Raw genomic sequence first — 23,158 nt, forward strand, 5'->3', positions numbered from 1 at the left:
CCCCCTACCCCCCACCCCCCGGCCTGTTCGAGCTGCCGCGTACCGGAGCCTCGGCGACAGGAGAGCGGCTCCGTGGCTACCACGCGGTGGCGCCGGGGCTCGCTCCGAGGGAGCGGGCAGCAAGGCTTGTCCGTCCGTCTGTCCCCAGGAGATGACCCACCGTGTGCATTCTACGAGCTGAATGAAAACTGCTTTAAACGGCCTTAAGAACGACCTGAAGCAGCAATGTATAAAATTATGACTAACTCCCATAACCAAGCGGGAAAGTAAATCAACTATTCAAGGGCTGCATGGCACCTGTCTTGGAGATGTTCAAAGTCCATAATGCAGATTCTGGGCTGGTTCTGAAACCACCAGCAGTAAAAACCGGTTGCTTTGAGGTTTCAAAGTCCATGGGAATAAACACAGTGTGTTTCAGACATCAGGCTAATTCAAAGCATTTTTAAAAGCAACTGCAAGGAAAAAGGAACAGTCCAGTGCCCTTTTGAGATGGCTGAGGCAAAACTGGATAAACTCACAGCCAGACACAACACAGAACCCATCCCCTGCCTTTCTCTGAGGGGGTGAGGAAAGAACAGGCTCGCAGGGAGCCACAGCACCCCCTCTCCTGGGCAGGGGTCCCCATTTCAGCAGCAGCGTGCTGCTCCTCTTCCCCGAGGACAAACACCACGGTGGAAGAGGAAAGAAGCTGCTGCAAAGGGGGTCAAAGGCGGCATGAACACCACAGGATCCTCTCGGACAAGGCTCCTCCAGGAACCCCTTTATAAAATGAGGTGGAAGAGAGCAGTGGTCGCTGGCCACTCTTGCACTGACCGCTACGATAAACAAGAAGCTTTCACAGCAAGGTTCATGATTAGGCAGGGGGGTGGGGGAGTGTTTTTACAAATTGCCTGAAAAATAAAGGCAGTCAGGAGCCAGGCTAAAAGCCTTTCAGCCCAATTGATCGTGCAATTATCAGTGTAGACAGTACGCTCCTCTTTGACAGTTCAGTACTTTTGTTTTTAAATGCACAATCCAAATAACATCTTATAAATTTAATGAAAAAAAAAAACTAAAAAAAACCCTCCTCCAAAAAAACAGTTGTGTTTGGAGGAAGGCTGATGAGGAAGATGTATACAGAAGTCCAAAAGATGACCAAACAGCGAAGGATTGGTTTGATTTATACAACCCTATGCAACGATACAAGTATCTTCTCATCAGAAGCACCAGCCTGCAGGTTTTCATCTGGGATACTCACCCCTAACCCTGCTGCTCCTCTTCCATCACCAATCCCAGGGCAGCGCGATGCAGCTGTTGGCAAGGTCAGAAAAAACAAACCAATCCTGGGTTGAAGCTATTGGAACATCCCTCTCCCTAATTTTTTTTTTTTTAGTCGATGTTTTGCAAACCACAACCAAAGCTCTGACATCTTCACAGCACTCTGATGAACAAGCCAACAGGGTAAGGATCCCATCTCGTGTAGCATAACCCAGTAAGAAGCTGTTTTCAACACAAAAATGTCATCTGGAAGCAACCACACTCTCCCCCCTGAAGCAGCACCAGCATCAACTGGGGCTATTCCTAGTCCAGTCCTGAAAAATTCCAGGACTAGAGACTTGACTGCAGCCTTGCCAGTTAACCTGTTCCAGTGCTACACTGCCCTACTACTCAAAATGCTGTTATGTCCAACCTGGTTTTATATCTTGGTTAACTATATATATTTAATATTTAGGTACTATTAATGATTAATGTTTTATACACTCAGAGCAATCAGTTTAATCTTCAACCAAAAGCAGCTCTGCTCACCGTAGAGTAATTAAGAGATCAGGAGTTGTAGTTCAACCCATCTGAAAGAATAAAGCTTTTAAGCCACAGCACAGGTTTTCAAAGGCTAAAACATGCAGTACTGCTTAATTTAAAACCAAAAGTGTTGCTTCAGCCTTTTTTTCCTGTGTATATGCCAAAGAACTCTGGTCCCTTGCTCAAGAGAGCAGCTCGCCTTTATTCTCATCCAGGAGGAGCCGAGCCAAATGAATTAGAGCACTGAAATAACTTTAAAAAAAACCCCACAGTAGGCTGACTCATGAACTGCTTACTCTGCAGGGCTTTTTTAGTGTATTCATGGGTACTAAAAGATTTCTCCACAGGCCAGTATCATTTTTACTGAACATTTTACCTGTTTCCAACCTTCTGGAACTTGCAGGGAACCAATACTCCACGTAGTGATCGCTGTAGCATACAGAAGGCACCCTATGAATTCCACAAGCTTTCAAAAACCACAACTTGCAAACATTTTGCTCCAAAATGTTAAGCTCATATAAACCATCCATTTAGTTGCAAAGACCACAGAATACTTAAGTTGTTTTTCTCATGTAAAACTTTGCTTTAACCTATGCAAAACCCACTATAACAAATCTTGAGTTCCCCAAGTGCTCAGCATACTGACAAAACAAGAGAAAATTAAAAAGAGTAAGTGATAAACAAGTGCATGACAGGTGCATAAGGAAGTGGTGAGAGGGGAGTCATAACTTCATTTAACTGAATTTGGAGCATTTAATTTGAAATTCAGAATTGTTATTTGATCACACTTGCCTCTTCCTACAGACCATTTTTCCCAAATGAACAAGTGCATTTATCCTTCAGCCCCCTCCTGCTCTGTAGGTCACAGCTCCTCCCACAGCAGGAACTGTGCTCGTTTGGGTTTTTTTAATAAGGAAATATATTACCGTCTTTTTATACTCTATTTTTACCAAGAAAATGAAGATAAAGGGGCAAGAGGGGAAAAAAGAGAGGGATGTGTTTATTGAACTATGAAAAAAAGCCCAAAATAAACACAGCCCTTGCGTTAACAGCTTGGGTTTGTATTGTACATGAGGAAACCCTTTTAAGTTTCAGGCTAATTTCTGAATTGCCAGAGCAAATAATTTGTCCCGGGCTCTTAACACACCATTATTTTATGAAAATAACTTTCAGCATTTAAAGTTACTACCACAAAATGGAAAAAAAAAAATCCCCTCACGCAGAACATGGAAGCATGGAGTGGCCGTTATCAGTAACTCTCGGAAATCTTTCCTCTGACATTTCCAGTTGGATTTTGAATACTAACCAGGCAGATGAAATGTCAAAGCTTTCATCAGCAATACATCCAGTCACCCCCTTTTTCCCAAGGCAGAATTTATTCGTTACCATCTGAACACGCAGGGAAGAACGAAGTAACTAGCTCTGTCTCCACTCGCCTGTGCGTCAAGTATCCTCCCAGGGCACAACCAGAAGGTCTAAGAGGTCCTTCTGCTGCCCACGCATCCAAAACGTGGATCCCCAACACGCAGGAGCATCAGCAGCTGGAAACAATCCCACCCGAGCACAAGCCGACACACACACGCAGGCGCTGGTTTACCTTGGAGAAGTGTCCATCCAGGGGGAAGGGTGGAGAGTGGAGGGGAAAAATCCTGGCTAATCTAGACACTTCAAATCTATTTTTTCCTTCCAAAACTGAAGTTACTTGATGTTTGCCTGTGTAGGAGAGTAATTTTGTCTCATTTTTGACTTGGATCAGAAGGATGGGTCTCCACAAAGTCTGACATACAAATTCAGATAAAAGGTCAAAGGACAGGGTTAAATAAAAGTCTCAAAGAAAATGCAAAATGGAATGTTCAAACCCCTTCCCCATCTGTCCAACAACAGGATTCTACTGCCTCTATCCAAATTCTGAGAAACCAGGAAAAAAGGAAAAGATTTTAGAGCAGTTTGTAGAAAAGTGTTGTTTCCTTCTCGACTGCCTTCTGACAATTTAAACCCCAATCTCAACCCTTCTCACTAAACACTGGTTTTAACTACCCTGCTTCAAAAAATACTGAACTACCACAATATGGGACTCCCAGCAACTCCCATTTCACCCTTCCTGAATTCACCAGTCGATATTCTGAAGGAGGAAACATCACCACTGATCTCCAAAACAGGCACAAATCCTAATCATGCTCATTTCATCATCACAGTCTGAAGTGAGGGAAGTTTTTGCTCAGGTGAACTAGTCAGCTACCAAGAAATCAATTATTGTTTAAAGTTTTCATTTTCCTCTTGAATCCTCCGAAGATGCTTTTAGCTGGTTAGTACTGCGGGTGGCCCGTCTCCATCAGAATAACAATTTTTTGTTCACAACGTGATATTCTCAATGAATCTTCAAACAGCCAGCCACAGCACAATTATGGGGCAAAGTGCAAACACTGGAGTGACTTTCAACATTTTCCACTGGCTTTACCAACAGCTGCTTGCATTTGTGTACAGAACCTGAACAAAGGAACCACTGCTCCTCCCCCAGAGCAAATGAGTCACGCCAATTAAAATAACAGGGAAAACAGAAAATAGGGCAAAGTCATTACTCTTGAAGGAATGGTGTCAATTAAGACACAAAGCTCTACCTACAACATTTACAGAGAATGGCAAGCAAAAGGAATTTGAAGTTAACCTACTCTCTATAGCAAAGGATTTTTTTAAATAGTGATCAAAGCAAAAGTTCCCGACATACTAAAAAAAGACGCTTCAGATGCACTTATTTTTAGCATTTTAACTTCTTCCTGCAAGAGATCAAACTGCAGAAGACCGAGTGCTCCCCAGAAACCACGTGGAACCCAATCTACAGGACAAGTCTGAATTTTTGCTGAAGAAAAAGGTAACCACTCAAGCCTTTCAGGAAAGGGATGAAGTAACACTTGGTGAAACGCAGCACCGTCCTTGCAAGTTAAGAGAACTGAGTGGTCCTCCTGCAGAAAAGCGAGAAAGCCCCATAAAGTGTGTCTAGGACTAGGCCTCCAGGTAAATTGGACATTGCAAAATTTCTGTACTTCCCCTTAGAAACAAGTGGTGTTAAAAAAAAAGCAATCCCCTGCATTGTTTCAGAATCTAGGTTGAGCCCGAGGAATTTAAAGTCTCTTAAACAACATGAATATTAGGAGTCCTCCGTTAAAACAACGGGCAGGTACATCTTTTTAAGATATCCCCAGAAAGTTTCAAGCACAAGCCTTAAGAAAGCATAAGATTTGAATTTGTTTTGAATGAAATTATTAAATCAGGATTCAAATTCTGAAACAAATTAGTAGAAAGGAAATTATTTTAACAGAAGTCAACATAAATCACATACCACTGGTTTTCAGAATGGAAGCTTGGGCAATACACGTAGCACTAAAGTTCAAATTATTTCCTTTAATATTAGAAAACTGATTTTATTCTTAGTTTGTCAGAAAATGAGTTTAAGTAGTAGCACCTACATTGTAAATGTTTCAAGCTTAAGGTTTACACTTTACACGCTCAATCAATTAAGTGATCCTATATTCTTCCATTTTTTAGTATTTCAGTAGAGCACCACGTCAGTAATAAGCGAGTTTTGTTCTCAGCTGCATGACAATGTATGACCAGGCACCTCCCTGGGACAGAATTCAAGAAGTCAGGAGTTTTCCAGCACACTCCAATCACCTCACAGTTTTAGTTACTTAAGGTGGAAATTTCTATGCAAGTTTATAAAACCCATCCAGCTACATGTTAGTTTATTAAACCACAGTTGACCTGAGATGCAATTATGATTTGACATTTTTCCATACTTAGTTCACAAGTTTATTATGAAAAACACTGCAGCTCTGTCCTGCAGTAACATTGTTTTACAGAAAAAAAACAGTTCTGTTCAAAGTAATTCACTATCCTTGGACAATTACAAGGGACAATATGGTAGGAAAAAAAAAAAAAAAAAAAAAATCAATACAATTAAATTAAACAGTATTCCCTGAAAATAAAACAAACAAACAGTTTCAGAACAAATATGAGGCCTTGGTACTTATTTTAAAAATGTTCTTTAAGCTTCAATGATTGTTTGCTGCTACCCTTATCTACAGTCATGCTGAATAAAGCTATAGCTAAATGGAAAGTTAAATGTATTCACGAGGTGTTAATGTCTACATCTTATTATTTGCAGTCTCTCAGAGAAAGCAAAAGTAACTACAAATAGCGCTATGCCAGAAACTGGTTTCTTGACCAACAATGTTGCTTCAGCATGCAATGAACTGGTTCATTCTAAAGTGGTCACAGTTGTTGACGACAAGAGGCTTTGTATTTGAATATGGCACGTCTTTTGGTCCATGTGAAAACAAGTTTGAATGTTAAATATTTTCTGACACTTTGGAGTTACTGTTGCTCTTCCCATTTTCTTTAGGTCAACATATGGTTCATGGCAATACTGTACAGGTCTAAAATCTCTTTACAGGAAGTAGTCTGGGGTGCGACGAGTAACATGCGGTTCACCTCTACGCGGTGCTGGATCGAACTGCAAACTGAAAAGCAAAGATATTAATGAAACCACAAGAGTTCTGTTTACATTCAGGTATGTTTTATATGTGAATTACAGTAGCCGTGGCCTTAACACATGTAAGTCTCTTCAAGTTCTTTCAACCAATTAAAGCCTCCTAGAACAAGTGTTCAACTTCTTCCACTCCTATTAGTATGGATTTATAACCCCCATATTTTAAACTCCTGTTATGATTACTATGAAGGACTGGAGAAAAATTAATCTGAACTTTATGACTCAAACTGGTCAAACATTAGTATGTATTTAAAAGTCTCCAATAACTGTCAAAGAGGGCAGTTTACACAATGCTTTTACCTCGTTTACTTGTAAAGTTGCTACTGAGGTCGTTAATTAGAAGCCTCATTAAAAAAGCCAACATCCTAACATCTGAAGAATTTCAAGATTCCAAGTGTCTTGCCCTACACTGACAGGAGGGCACTACCTCTGATGTGACAGAGTACTCCTACTCTCAAATCACAGACCTCCACAGTATTTCATTAAACTCCAGTTGCACAAAACAAAAACGAGGAATCTCACTTCAATCTGACAGACACGATGTCAACAACTGTTCCAGATATTTGTCTCCAAGACTTTAGATGCAACTAACTCAACAAATCCACATTCACTTCACCCCCCAAAAGCACACAGGGAAGAAACACACCTTAACACAAGGATTAAGTGGTACCTTGTTACAGTAACTGTTTTAAAATCATGAACAACATCATTCTCATTTCTAAACATACTTACAAGGAGTATTTTAGAGTATCATCAAGTTCCATAATTGCAGCCTGGTTGCCACAACGGTAACAATAGTTTGGAGCGCTGAAAATTGTTACTACATTCCGATCATGGCACCAGTTGTATCCCTGGAGAGGGAAGGAAAAAAAACAAACAAAAAAAAATTACAGCCATCTGACTACTAACTGAATTTTTAATGTGCAAAAACCCTAAGTGGCATTTGTAGTATCATTTCAAATAAGATTAAGGCTGTGTCTTTGTCTTCTTCAAAGAAAAAAGGGTAAAAATAAATTTTCGCCTTCATATGTTGCTTCTTACTAGTAAGCATGAGCTAAACATATATCTAAAAATAATTCATCACGCATTCTCCATTGCATTAGAGTTAAAAAAATTAAAACAGCAATCCTGAAGTACATTATCTATTCTGAATCTTCAGCTGTGATCACCAAGACCAGAATCCAGACATGCATTTAAAAATCTTAACTGCCAGGGATAACTAGAAACTAAGAACCAAAACACACATCCAAGGTTAAAAGGAAAAAACGCATCTTTTTTCAAGGCACACATATTTGTGTGCATTTTCATACCAAGGGACTCGGCATTTACATTTAAGAATCTTTTCATCTACACAGAAACACAATACTATCTCTGCTACTCAAGTCTGTTTTGGGATCTTATCGTAAATTTTCAGAAAAAAGGCCAAAATAAAGGTTACTCCACTGTCAAATTGAGAAACTCCTTTAGTAGCACATGAATACTGTCAAGGTGGAATTTCTGGAAGACTCTCAGCTGGATCATCGGTTGTCACAGCAGCACATGCACATCTGACACACAGGGTACGGTATTAATGGACCAACTATGCAACCAGAAGTTTAAACACACAGGCTCCTGCTCACCTCCATTACCAACTGATGAGCTCTTGAAACCAACGTAAGGCCATTAGCATGGTTAAAGGTTTCTGAAATATCCTGTCCAAATGTATAACCTGCACCTCGAGGAGAAATTCCCCAGCCACCACGATCATCTGGATCTGACCATAGCAAGTCACACATTGGACCCTATAAAAGATGCAGATGTTTCAGAAACAGAGTGCAAAAAAAACAAACCAACCCACAAAAAACCTGCACACACATCACCCCTGCAAACTTGTGGCAGCATCTCTTTTCGACTTGAAAAAATAAAAAAGCAGCTTATCAACTACAACAGCTAGCACAGTCATCACCTGAAACACTACCAAGAAGGTAACATGAACATTTTCACAGGAGTAGTTGTCACCTCTGAGATCAGTAAGTCGTATCTGTTGAGATTCTAGGCACACTAAAATAAGTTTCTTTAGGCAAGAACACACCCCTTACTTCTCCTTCAGAAAACAAGAACAGGAAGACAGCCACTTGCATATTGCTAAGTTGTTTTGAATTTAATTTTCGGCCTACGTAATCAAAATACCCAATATATGCTGAATCATGAATCCCAGAAATATAGAAAAAATATTTTTCAGTACCTCATGGGGAACTTCCTGCAAGCGATCAAGTGCTCTGATGTGATCCAGTGTATCTATCGATGGAGAGAGGCCACCATGTAGACAGAAAATCTGGAAGAGTTAGATATATGAAGTTCATCTCATTAATTTATATTCATTATATCAGTGCAATTATAATTGTTCACTATAAATTATTATATAATCTGCAAGAGATTCCTTCAAAGCTGAGAGCTGATAGAATACAGTGCCAATAGCTCCCTTTACAGCTAGTAACGTTTAACTTTGTCAAATACCAACATACCTGGCCATCCACCAAGGCAGTTAGAGGCAGGTAATCAAAAAGGTCTGTAAAGTATTTCCAAACATTTGCGTTTCCATATTTTCTTAAACATTCATCATAGAAACCATATACTTGTGTGATTTGCCTGCTTTCATGGTTCCCTCGAAGAATTGTGATACGTTCACGGTAACGGACCTAAACAGAACAGTTTCATTTAGAGGCATCAAAATACACGTCTTCCCAAAAAAAACAGGATTTGCACCCCTCACTCCCTGTCATATGTCAGTAAAACAATAAAAAACAAACCCTTTTTAAGATGAAAATTCAATTATAACCTTCGAGAAAATAAGAGATAATTCATTCAAATCTTCAACTGCCAAATACTTTTGAGATTAATTAAAAATTTTAATCATTGTTTCTAGTGGACTTAACTATCTCTCTATATTAAGCTGAGCCCTCCAAGCAAATTCTTAGAGATCGCTACTTAGGCAAATAACAAATAAACATAGCACTTATTTTAGAAAAAGTTCAGGCTTGCACCTAAACATTAATTTAAGTATCTTAGAAAACTAAGACAGCCAACACTTCAGTTTTTGTACCTATAATACCAGTGTAGGGCAAATCATAATAGGTATTAAGTGTAGTCAGGATAGTAATTATATCTGTTTTATACTGAATCGTAGAGCTGAGAAGTTACCTTGAGAGCTACAAGCAATGTGACTGTTTCGACTGAATAATAGCCTCTGTCAACATAGTCCCCCATAAACAAATAGTTTGTGTCTGGTGATTTGCCTCCAATTCTGAAAAGTTCCATGAGGTCGTGAAATTGTCCGTGGACATCTCCACAGACTGTGACTGGACATCGCACCTCCTGTACATTAGATTCCTTTGTCAAAATTTCTTTAGCCTATAAAACAAAAGAAACACATAAATTGTGAATTTGTTTATGAACAGTCATTTTATTCAAAGTACACTCTACCACTTCCAGTTCTCTGCTACTCTTTATGAACTCTTGTCCCTTCTTTGCCTGAAGCGCTTCAGATAAGAGTTTATCTTTACTTAAAATGAAGATTTTACTTTATGCAACCATGTATTACTAATAGAAATTTGCGTTTTTTCCACTCTTTGTGGAGAGTATTTCAGAATTAATTTCCAGCACTTAAGTCTGAAGAAAAACTTCAGACTTTCTACAAAAACGGTTCCGTGAAGCATAAAACAATGATCATCACTGCTGGAACTAAAGAAGTTTGTAAGTATTTGGAAAAATTAAATCTAAAAATCATGTCAATGTCTTATCTCCAAACGCCTGAACTCAGGCGTGGCCATAACCGAGACTCTCCCTGGGTCAGCAGAATCACATCAGCCGGCAAAAGCTCTCGGGGAGTTCTACACCTCTGAACTCTCACTTCAAAAGAGTGTTTGCCACCCATCTGGACCTACATCTTTCAATGCAAAGGCAGGGAGTCCGACAGGAAGCAGAAGTGAGAACGTAACTAACACCCAGTGGTACCAGCAACAGCAGAGCAGGTGCATTACCTGCACAAGCTTTTTGAACAAGTTTTGTGTCTTAAGTACACAAAAGTAACACCGAGTTATGTCTTTATAAACCAAAATAGGGAAATGTCTTTGTCATCATTTTCCCCACAAGATTGTGTACATAAATTTGCAGACAAAGGCAATTTGTAAGAAGCACAAGATAAATGCAGCATCAGAAAGGTAATTTTGAAATAACACAATTCCCTAATCATACCATCACACTGGCAGTTGTTACAGTTTGTTCTCCGAGCAGTCGCCAAACACATGCCATAATTTTCAAGAGGGTATTAGAAATATAAATAGTAACAAATTCACAAGTTACCATCTACAAAGATTTCCATGCCTTTCAACCACCAACGTTCCTATTCAAAAAGGATCCCTATTTTACCTCATTACAGGAATGGCAAGAGAAAATATAAAAACTATATTCTGTTTTATAACCCAAGGTGTCTACAAGACTTGCAGAAACAGCACCAAATGCCACCTATGCACAGGTCACACTGAATCCAAAATAATCTGAAGCACACACCAGTATGAGAGACAGATGGAAGAGCAACACCACATTCAATTTAGGGTCACTTTTCTTAACTTCCTCAAATCTGACAACTTAAGCAACATACTCCTTTTTGGAAGGTTTCTAAGCAAAGAAGTATTTTGAGACACTAGAAAAAAATTCTTCATAATCTGAAAAGCACCGGTTTTAAAAGGTTAGGAAAGATGTGTCTGAAGTGAAAATCTAAACAGGATATTAAATACTGGGTGTTGACACGAGCCAAGCTATTCAGAGACATGTTGCTGTGTCCAAGTTTCCACCCTATTCACGAAGCCACAAGCTGCACAGTGATGGACGCTCCCACCCCAAAAAGTGGTCCCACTGTTCACGCACGTTGCCCAGGCTAACCACCACCCTCACCACTTCAAACAAGAGAAGTGCCAGCAACACAGTTTCATGATGGAGATTTGTGAAATTCAACATTTCATTCAACTCTAAAGAAATGCAAAAATGCAGTCGTGGTGAAGTGCCCTGCACAACACAGAGCTTTAGATATTACAGGATGAGCAACAGAGTTAAATCACTCTGCAGACATATTTGCATCAAAAGTCAATCTCATATGACAGTTTCCACTCATGCCGTGCCTAGTACTAAAGATAGGTCATTGCTGGCTTGTGGTAGGTGCTAAAAGTGTAGATTTATTTTAAGATAGCCTGACTTAAGTTCATTTTAATGCAGTGACACTCACCGGATGTTTTGAAGGTGTTTTAACAGGCTTAGCCTCTTCTAATATACTTACATTCAGAAGTATTAGCCACATTAATTCTCCCTTTGACAGAGATGTTATGTTGCAGGTGCTTATAGCATTTCAATTTAAAAACCCTACTCTTCAGTTAGAATGCTTTCTACTGCCGTATTTTCTCAACACACTCCAAGCACTGCACAAAGAATGCAGCATTCAATTTTTCATCAAAGGGATGCAACGTTTCTGCTGACTGAGATTAAAATGGCATAGTTCTCAGCAACCAAGTTGTTGCTTCCTCAGTTTTTGAAATATTAAATCACTCAGATATGCATATGACCAAACACGCAGATAAACCAGACAGCTACTCTGGCTGGAAAAAAGACTGTTCCAGGTCAACTTGCAAAACAGCAGTCTCTATTTAAATCCTTGCAGTGGAGAAATGCTGGTGCAGGGATTTCAGTGTTCCCATGTTCTGAAACAAGTTTCATGAAATACTATGTTACGAACTGCTCAGTCCATTTACAGTTTTATCATGTCCCATAGCGTTAACAGCGGCATATACTGAAGCGCTTAAGCAGTGTAATTGCCTCTACAAAAGAGCTTCAGCAGAGCTCAAAGTGGAAAAAATAATACCCTGAAAACAAACCACCAAGTGGGCCATAAACCATACCCCAAATTTCCACATTAAACCAATCCCTATAAAAGGGTAAAGCAAAAAATGGTGTAATATTCTGTAACATACATAACAAAACCCCAAGTTGGTAAGACAACAGTGGATGTAATATTTCCATTGCACAATCCAAGATTCACAGAGGTAAGCCATCGCTAACACTAGTGAAGTATCTGTGACCCTGGCTTTGTACTGGACCACACACCGTCCTGTGCAACCTCACCTGGTCCCACTCCCTCTTTATCGATCCTGTCCCCGAGATCCACGATGACGGTATTTGTTCAGCCACATCACGCAGCTCCCTCCCTGTCCATCCCCATCCATCCTCCCCCCAGTAAACTGGGCTTCCCACCAGCAGCTCTCCTACCCTTCCCTCATTCCCTCATGGAGAGGAACCAGAGCATTCTTCAGCAGCCTGCAGTAGAAGACAGGGCACTCCCTGATCAAACTATCCCATGAAGAACTAGGGGAGAGACACACACACACCTCATTTCTTGTATTTCAAAAACCCAGTGACCTATTGCCACGAAGGATACTAATGCAACACTTAGCAGTATTGGGACATCGACATTTTGAAACATCCAGGTTTTGTTGCCTATCACCAGGATAAACATTTATGCAATTCTGAAAGAGATTTTTCTTGAACATTTACCACTGCTTTTATTTCTCGGTCTTTTTTTCAGTTCTTAAAAACTCTTAGTATTAAGAAAGCCCTGAACTTTTGTATGCCTTCAACCCTTGTAAGTACCCCACAGCACAGGAAGTTTAACTTGTGGTATTTAAAATAAGATTAATTAACTTAAGCAAAAACTTGCTATCAACAGCCTACTACATTACAGTTATAAAACCCCGCCTCCGAATCAGCTTAACTATTTCAGCATTACACACCTTGATTAAAATCAAGGGCAAACAGATAAAGGCTGGAAAGAACCAAATACTTCAAACTGATAAAAGCGAATTTTACAGCCAAGCACTAATAAAGTCTCATGCAGAAAAAACCCCATGTAGCTATAAGACACAGCCGCACAAGAAGAACTGAGTGAAATGCTGTCATAATCAACAATTGCTGAGGTGGAAAGTCATGTATTTTACTCAGAGCAATCTCAGTAACAATTAAACAATAAGCACGTATCAAATACACTTCAGCTTAGTCACAGTGACTGGAATTTGTTCCTACTTGGTATCTGAAGTATTGGCTTACTCAGCCATTTTGTTGGAAAGAGGCAACAAGCCCTAAACAGCCGAAAGACAACAGGAATAAATCCAGTACTGGTTTAAACACACAAGAAACCAACATACTTTCACCTTACTGTAAAGCAATTAGCACTGCATAAATACAACCTAGTATTTCAGAATTAAAACATTCCTGGACTGCTGCACATCATCTCAATGGCCAGATGAACAGTTAAGCACTGTTTTGTTGCCTTTGTTTACAAAGCACATCTTCTACACAAAACACTGTTCTTAAAATACAAAGATTAGCTGCATTGTTTTAAGACAATGCAAGATCCGAGTGTAAACTCTAAACTCCGCATTTTATAATATAGTCAGGATAAGAATTAAAATCTGTATGACCATTAAAGCTACTACCATATGATTTTCAGATCTTCACTATTTTATTTAATGAGATGCAGGGTTGTATGTATACAGAAGTTTCTCCTATTTCCCCTGTTCCCTGCAAGTATTTTAATCCTATAAGCCACAGATGAATGCTCAGAGTCTAGTGCCATAAAGGCTATAGTCCATCCTTCTCTTTCTCAACTCACTCTATGCTGCGGACAAGCAAGTTTCCCTCATGAGTAGAGTACATCATCAACCTTGACTCACAGAATTCAAGTGGTCCATTTCTGAAAAATCTTCTGAATTCATCTGTGCTTAAATTCCTTCCCAATTACTCCTACCCCTTCTTAGATCCATACATTCTAGCAGGAGCTCGGATAACTCAAACCAAGTATCTACCCTGAAAACCTCATCAGCACATCCGAAGGAAAAAAAAAAGCAAAGAAGCATTAAACATTACCGTGGCTTTGTAAAAATTGTAGAACAATGCTTGAAAATGCTGCACAGCGGTGATCCAATGCTGTAAGGCACTTATCAAGAGATTACCACTAACTCAGTAAATACAATCATTATTTTAATTAGACAACACAGATCCGAAGTCATGGTTGCAGATGGTAATGTGTCATTCTTGGCAGACCAGAATTCACACCTGCAACCCACCATGCTGTCTAGTAAAGTGTGTCTTGAGAAGCATCCACTGTAACCAAGAAAAAAAAAAAAAAAAAAAAAAAAAAAAAAGGTATTTGTAGTTACCAAAAAGATATTTTGATGAGATCGAAGACTTTAACCACACCCATAATTTCCTGTCATCAGGATGCACAGGATGTGACTAAAGGCACAATGATCAGCTAATTGGGATGAATACTGGTTTTAGCTGGCCAAAGATCGTGGCCTGGAAGAGATCCCCGTTCCAAGCAAAGTCATCCATTACAGTCAGCAAGTCTTCTGCAGAGCAAGTACATTTGCTTCCTTCAGTTTAAGGGTTTCCCCCCACCCCTTACTTGCAGAGGAAAGAGAGCATGGTCAGACAAAAGATGGGCTCACCATTTTTAGAGAAAAAAGTATTTTCATTCACTGTCTGACATTTTAAACAAAACTAGAGAAGTGGGGCCTCCAACATCACCCTTCTGTGAAGAAGGTACGACAGCAGACAGGTTACATGACATGAATGGCAAAATGATTTATGCTGAACTTCAGAATCCACTACGGAGTTCAATGTGAATGCATAAGTAGGAGCAAAATTAAAATACAAAGCTCCCCACTGACATTTAATTATTTAGGATTCTAAAATAAGTAAAAAACAGGATTTCCATCCACTAGCAGCAAAGTACTCTTTTTCCGAGGACTGAAACACAAGATTACTGATCTGCTTTCTCTCTGGTTGTGACTAGCATCTCTACTTCCAGTTTCTAACCTCTTTCACTACCAGTGACACTGATGGTTTATAACTCAAAGGAAAACAGGCATGAGCAGTCAAAGAGTCACAACTCCTGAGAACAGTGTGTCACCATGCCATCACTACGTTTACAGCCCTTCATGTTCTTGGGATAGGGCAAGTAGAACTAACAAAGGAACTCAAAAGTTTTATTTTTAAATGCACAGAATTAAAGTTCAGTAGCTTGTATATCAATGACTATCTGTCAGTGAACAAGAACAGGCAATTAACTAACAAAAAAAGCATTAAAACCATTCAGCTTTGTATTTCAAAACACACAGCAAAGTACCCTTCTTCACTGCTCCACAACTCAACAACAACTTCTCCTTTACTATTTCTATTATTTTTAATTTTGTATTATTTTTACTATTTCTGTTTGGTTAGAAGAGAGACCAGTTAAACACAAGGTGTTAGCCAAGAAGAAGATAGATCATAATGCCAACACTGCACATAAGATTAAATGAGACAACAACCTTCCTTTTTCTCCTGCAAATTCTAGAAGGTCTATGAGACAGCAGTCAGGCAGTCAGCTTTTGTCAAACAACCCTCTATTCCTTGGTATTACAAAGTAAGAATTGACACCATTCACAGCCTTGGTAGTCCCCTCAACACTTCAATTTGGAAAAATCTTTATCAGTCTTCCATACTCAGCATAAGCAAAAGGAATGTTCTTTTCCTCAGAGGCAGATTTGGGAGAAGGAAAGGGGCACTGCTATTTAAGTATCAGCAGTTGAAAAGACCAGATAGAACATGGGATAGGAAGGGGCTCCTCTCGAAGAACTCAATGTCATTATTTTGCTTCACACAAAAGATCTTAAGTGTCTTTAACTTTTAGTTTGAAGAGTAACAAAGTCTAGAAAAATCTTTTTTAAAAATATAGGAGGCCACATAGCTCAGGAAATCAGATGCCTTCCTCTCTATGTGGGATTTCCAAGAAACACAGCAACAGCAGTGAAGTATGAAGCTGAACACTTACACAAAGAGGGTCTTCAGTGTCCTCTGTAGAACAAGTTGTATTTGTTTTGTATCATTCAAGTTAGAAAAAAAAACAAAAAAACACAACAGGCTAAAGCTATTCTCAAACTAGTTGTGCCTGATATCCACAAGTCTAGCTTCATGCAATAAACTCAAAAGGTTTTCAACTCTTTTCCTCAAGTAACTCCAACCACAGCTAGGTACAGTCACGTATAAGGTACGGTCAGGATACCAACTGGAGGATGGGGGAGGCACGTGTGTGAAACTCAAGAAACATACTTCAAAACCAACCAGCAAGCATGTAACACCTGTATTAAAAAGTATTTCCAATATACCCAGCAGAAACACTGGAGACCTGACTACTGAGCAATGGAGCTCAATATTATCCTTTAGCCAGGAATAAAACTTTTTCCTGCTCAACATACTACCTACAGAAAAGGAACCGAGGGCAACAACTGTGCTCCTTAATGTAGGTGTAGTGTCCCTAAGCATGGATGGAAATTCTGTCCCTACTCCCTTGATCCCCTTCACACAGCCTTCAGTACAAGGCCTCCTTAACTCCTGCCAGACACAGCCAGCCAGGTTGGGTTATTGCAATGTTTTAGGCAACCCAGATGACTAAACTGAAAATGGCTAGGGAGCCATCACAGAGCAGCACTGTCATCAGATCTGAGGAGGCAACAGCCTCACCACAGGCAGATTTGGAAGAGGACATCAATCTACAGCCTCATCCACATCCATCAACTGCTAGAACTCAAGCAGAAACTTGTTCTGACTTATGAGTGCTTACTTCTGTTATCTTAAGCTATGCCCAAAATAACTTCTAAAACAACACAAAAATATCTTGCACTCCTATTTAACCACAACTAATGTTGTAATAAAAAAAGAAACCAAACCCCAAAACCTAACTGCTACCACAACTAAATTTTACAGAATTTCCTAGAACTGAAAAAAAATTAGCTGCTGATGCTACAAGATTTGGCACATACAAGACCATATTCTCATACAGACATCAAAATGTTTTAAGTATAATCAGGACTAGATGAGAACGCTGGCAAGGCTGACACTTTAAATGCCTTTTGTGTAGAGACAATTTCCATTTTATATTACCAACCATCACAGAATAAAACCCACAGAACACTGGGAGCAAAAGGATTTTTTTTTGTGCAAGTGTTCCAGAATAATCTAACACACAGCGATTAAAATGTCACAAAAAGCTTTTCACAATAAATCTGTAACTCTTCAGAGATGGAAGGCTTAACTATATGCACCCATCAATGGCTTAAACGCCAGGTATGTTCAACGAAGCAGTAGCAGAGGAGTCCTCAACCATCTTCTGGCCTCCCACAGCCCCCAGAACCACTGAAAAGAGCCCTCCTGATGCTGGCAGTAGTTCAAGGGTTTCCTTGTTAGTGAATCCAGAAGCCAATGCAGTAGTAGCAAGGAGGAACTGAAATGCTGTGCGTTCCAGACCCACGTTGTTCTCCTGCCACGGCAAGAAGTGGAGGGACACAGATCTTGTCCAATACAGAGCCCGCTGCATGGAAACTCTCCCTCACTGGGAATTCTGTGGTGCCATACCAGCTGTGTGGCACGGTCAGCATGATGGAGGGAAGGGATGTGCTGTCCAGAGGGACCTCGACAGGCTGGAGAGGTGGGCCCGTGCCAACCTGATGAAGTTCAACAAGGCCAAGGGCAAGGTCCTGCCCAGGGGTCAGGACAATCCAAGCACAAATCCAAGCTGGGTGAGGAGTGGCTGGAGAGCAGCCCCAGGGAGAAGGACTTGAGGGTACTGGTGGATGGAAAACTGACTGTGAGCCATCAATGTGCGCCCACAGCCCAGAAAGCCTAGGCTGCACCCAGAGCTGGGTGGGCAGCAGGGTGAGGGGGGGATTCTCCCCCTCTGCTCTCATCAGACCCCCCTGCAGGGCTGGGTTCAGCTCTGGGGGCACCAACAGCAGAAGGACACAGACCTGCTGGAGCGGGGCCAGAGGAGGCCACGGAGATGCTCGGGGGGCTGGAGCACCCCCCTGTGAGGACAGGCTGGGAGAGTTGGGGGGTTCAGCTGGAGAAGAGAAGGTTCCAGGGACACTTTAGAGCAGCCTCCCAGGACTGAAAGGGGCTGCAGGAAAGCCTGAGATGGACTTTTTACAAGGTCATGTAGTGACACAACAAAGGATAATGGCTTTAAACTGAAAGAGGGTAGATTTAGATGAGATCTAAGGAAGAAATTCTCCCCTGTGAGGGGGGTGAGGCCCTGGCACAGGCTGCCCAGAGAAGCTGTGGCTGCCCCCTCCCTGGAAGGGTTCAAGGCCAGGTTGGACGGGGCTTTGGGCAACCTGGGCTGGGGGAAGGTGGCCCTGACCATGGTTGGAACTAGATGATCTTTAAGGTCCCTTCCAACCCAAACCATTCTATGATTCTGTTGGGACAGGTTTTGAGTTGATTTACAGCAAGTTCAGACATGAACGTTCATTTTTACATTCTTGTTTAAAGAATAGTTATATGTGATGGTTACATGTAAAGATATGGGAATGAAAAAGCTATCTCATGGAAAAGCCTTTGCAAAGGCAGCTGGGGACAGTTTAGAATGTTCACTTCTGGCCAAAAATAATCAGCTAAGAAAGGTAATTCCCCAACAGCAGAGGAAGCAGAAGGGAACATGTGCCTGCCTCTGTCTGAAAAAGAAGTGGGACAGACATCTCAGGACAGTAATAGCTTAAAACACAGGAGTGATATCCGTACAACTTCCATCCTATGCATTAGAGGAACCGAACTTTCATTGCAGGGTGGGGTTTTTTTGGACCCAAAAAAGATTCATCAGTAACATACTGTCCTCCCAGATTTAAGGCACCAAATTTAAGCTGATCCAGTTGAAGCAGCTCACACAGCTGCAGTGGGTACATGCATGTTTGGTTAGTTGTCATCTGCAATCTGTCTCAGAAAATCTAACTTGGAAGATTTTGTGTCAAACGAAGGTGGAAGTTCTGCAACAGGGGGGAAAAAAAAGAAAAGATAGAAAAATACACCATTAACAAGGTACATTATCAAAGAACATTATGGCCCAGAAACATATTTGAACTATGAAAATTAGCACTGATGACAAATCAAAAAGCAAATGCAACCAAGATCATTGTTACAGATCAAAAGCTGCGGGAGACAAGGCTTGAATCAAGGTTTCTCGAATGCCTTTATCAGTATCAGCCCTTCACTTAGTTCGAAAAATTTTGGATAGCAGCACTGTCTATTCAGACATATTTTACTAGTAATTCAAGTACATGGAAAGAGAACCCTGAACTCTACACAGCATATATGACCAAATTGTCATGTTTTTCTAAGAACTGTATGCCATGTTCAAACCCACTTAATTACAGACTAGAATTTCCAGGGGAGAGACCGATACCTCTGCCTCCACCTGCACTAGATACTTTCTGTCATAACCAATGGAGACTCTATCCACAAATTCGACTCATTCCTTTGTGTATTTTTAGACTGTCACCCCACCTTTCTAAGCAATGTACCACACCCCCATCTCCTGTGAAAAAGGGCATTTATACACCACAGTGAGAAGATAAGACCATTTCCCTCTACCCTCACAAAATATGGAAAAGAACAGTACTCCAAAACAGCACCCTTTTGTTCAAAACAGCCAGTGGAAAAGTCCTCACCTGGGTATAAAGGAATTACTGTCTCCTCTGTTCATGGCCAACAGTCAACAAACAATTCAGTGTTAACAGGACAAATGCCACTGATACGTAACAGCGACTGTATGGTGGTACATTTTGATCGCTTCTTCCAAATTTATACTTACCAAATCCTTAAGCAAAGCACGTACTACTGGTCTCACAACTGATGTAACATAAAATACACAGCACATATTAAGCCTAGAATAACTTAACTGCCACTCAAGAGGTTCACGTTCTTTCAAATAATCTGTGAAAGTATTATGTATTATTCATGGATACAAATTATTCCTAGGCTTAGAAGACATTTCTGCCCAGTTACCACCACTGCCATCACCCAGGTAACCAGGCACAGCATAAGATGTAAGAAAGTAACTGGGATGCATGAATGGCCACACTTAATTATCCTGTTTGTAAATAGCTGTTACGTTCTTTAGATATCAACACTGAAATACAAGAGAGCCCTTAGGCTTATTCTTATTAGATAGGCACCAGTCTGCACCCATGAAGTCCCAGCAGATCAAGAAATACCAGTCAGGAAGATCATCTGATCGAACAGTGTTATGGGGAAAAAGCCCTCACAAAGATTTGTTTATTTTAACTAGCCCTAGCTTCAATTCAGCATGGTGAAGAATGACAGTTTATACCTAGAAGGGTCTTTATCTGTCCTTTGGAACAGTAGCTATATTTGATGCTGTCCTTAACACATTAAGCTATTTATGGAAAAACATAACCTCTGGGTGGGTACGATTACATTCACAAAACTACTTAAGACAATCAAAACGTGGAAACACAACTCCGCAAAGTTTCTGAGAATCGGTGCTGTAAGGATGGAAAGACCTTAAAGCAAACGCTGCCCCTCAGCAGGAGGGCCCAGAATTCAACTACCACTCTGCTTTTACCAACACAGCTTCCCACTGGAGGAAGCAGAGGCATCCCGATGGAAAACTCAGGCATCAGGGGCCTACTTCCAATTCCTTGCATCAGCAACCATGTAGAAACCTAACTACTCTTAGCAGGAAGTCCCAGTAAATCCACCTGTACTTATCAGCAACAAATCATCCCTCCTTAACATAAACAGCCATGTGGCTGTACTCTGTAAAGTGCTGACCACAAACCAGTCAGAGATGGGGAATTTCAGCTCAAGCACAGCATCACACTACTCGGAGAAATCCGGACTGGAGCTGGCTCATATCCACCCAACATTAGGTTGTTGCTAAATCATATTTTTCAGGTGGACTTTCCTCATGCATTCTTGTGGTCGCTCATCTCAAAACATGTTACACACAACTTTCTGTGACCTTTCCTTTTATCTTCCATTATTTCCGTGAGGAGCATTACACACTTATCCAGAAATACAACTCGTTTCCATTCTTCACTGAGAAAAAATGAAAATGTCGCCTTGTGCAACAATAGTGACTGTGACTTGAGTATCTCCTGTCAGGAATTTCTAATGGTGTGCCCACTCCTCACCCATCAACCTCCAGTAAAGTGAATGCTTTTTGTATATTCCTCATGCTCCTGGAAGTTACGTACAACATTACAAAACATACCCACCCGTGGGTATTCAGGACCCCGTACCAGCATCAGTTTATGAATGATGTCAAGTGGAATCCTTGCCTCTCCAACAAAGCAATACAAGGAAGAAGCTGGACCGTTGTCATTAGAGATGCACATGAAAAATAGCCAGGCAGTGACATTGCCACTTGCTTGCAACACAATTTAAAATACACAAACTGTATCAAATTATAACAATTTTCAGCTGCTGGAATACTAGTGAACTAAAATCTGTACTCAAGCAAGAACCTCTGTGGCAAAACCCACTGCAAGTTCTTTAATAAGTTCATAGACAGTCCTCTGGAAACAATGTGCTTCCAAAACAACATGCTGTAGTATTTGAGGGCATGATGCCAAATTTTAAATATTCTAATTACTTCTCATGGAAGGTATGCAGGCTTCTTTTAACCCAATACACCAGTAACTTCCTATATTCCTTAATTTCCAGTTCCCAAACAGTCCACTAATACTACTTCCTTCAGACTAGAAATGTAGGAATACATAAAACCTTCAGTAACCAAAAAAACTGCTCAGCTATTAGGTTACATCCAGAATTAGAACCCAATTGGAAAACGCAGCTGGATGCTACTAGAACAAATCTTTCCTTGAATTTCCAAAAGGCAATCTATCCCGGGCTGATTTTAAGACCTTTCTGAACTATAAATGGCTCAATGAACACAGTACTCTAACATTGAAATCTCAACATTTCCAATCCGTCACCATAAAAATAAATAGCTATATGGAATCTCAACTATTCTGTGAATTTCATGAAACCCAGAATCTCATTCAAAGCAAAGTCCCAAAACTAATCTACCCTTCAATTAGTTATAAATGCGCTTGTGCTTATTTAGATCATGAAAAAAAAAATCAAAGCTGTTACGTTCCTGCAGCAGCTCTTTACCGTGTAATTTTCAACTGATTACCATCAGCTTTTATTTTCACTGTGATAACTCAACGCTTTTGGGGCTGCTTTAAAATTTTAACCGTATTATAACGCCGTCGATTCACTCGCGACCCTCCGCGCACGACGGCTGCCCAGAGAAGCTGTGGCTGCCCCCTCCCTGGAAGGGTTCAAGGCCAGGTTGGACGGGGCTTTGGGCAACCTGGGCTGGGGGAAGGTGGCCCTGACCATGGTTGGAACTAGATGATCTTTAAGGTCCCTTCCAACCCAAACCATTCTATGATTCTGTTGGGACAGGTTTTGAGTTGATTTACATCTTCAGATGTTCTTAGTTTTGTACTTAAAGTTGTGGAAGGAAAGGTGTTAATCATTGAAAAATTAAAAGTTTCAAGAATTTACTTCATAGCACATCTTTCTTAATACTCCCAAAATAGCCTTGAACAAATAAATGCAAAAACCACGAACCAATAACATCATTGCTTGTGTAGCTTGCCAAGCTAAAGCTTATCTTCTTTAATAATTGTTGACTTTCTGGCATAGTCAGATGTTTTCAGACCACATTTAGCTCTGTGTTTCCCGTACAGACAGTGAAATTCATGGTGAAACTGGAGTAGGTTACATCTTTGAACTCCTCAGGGTGTCAGTCTTACAGTTAATGATGCTTCTGTCTCAACAAATAAGTAATCTTAATTTTTTACTTATTTTTCCATAATACTCAGAAAAATCTAAACCTACAGTTTGCTGCTCTGTGCCTCAGTCTTGAGAGAAACGAGTGCTTCAGCACCTTGTCAGAGT

At 40.5% G+C, this 23,158-nt stretch overlaps 1 protein-coding gene across 1 annotated transcript; it reads right to left on the reverse strand.

Annotated features, from left to right (window-relative positions):
* Window positions 1-5,562: 5,562 nt before the first annotated feature.
* On the reverse strand, window positions 5,563-9,737 carry PPP2CA (protein phosphatase 2 catalytic subunit alpha). The gene is made up of 6 exons (XM_026858288.1): window positions 9,506-9,737; window positions 8,830-9,003; window positions 8,550-8,639; window positions 7,945-8,106; window positions 7,058-7,176; window positions 5,563-6,296 (listed from the first exon to the last, which is right to left on the reverse strand). The coding sequence occupies exons 1-6, from the start codon at window positions 9,620-9,622 to the stop codon at window positions 6,224-6,226; spliced, it is 735 nt and encodes a 244-aa protein (XP_026714089.1). The 5' UTR covers window positions 9,623-9,737; the 3' UTR covers window positions 5,563-6,223.
* Window positions 9,738-23,158: the final 13,421 nt, after the last annotated feature.

Source organism: Athene cunicularia (assembly GCF_003259725.1).
Source record: "Athene cunicularia isolate RWA chromosome 13 unlocalized genomic scaffold, athCun1 chr13_part1, whole genome shotgun sequence".
Lineage (NCBI taxonomy): Eukaryota > Metazoa > Chordata > Aves > Strigiformes > Strigidae > Athene > Athene cunicularia.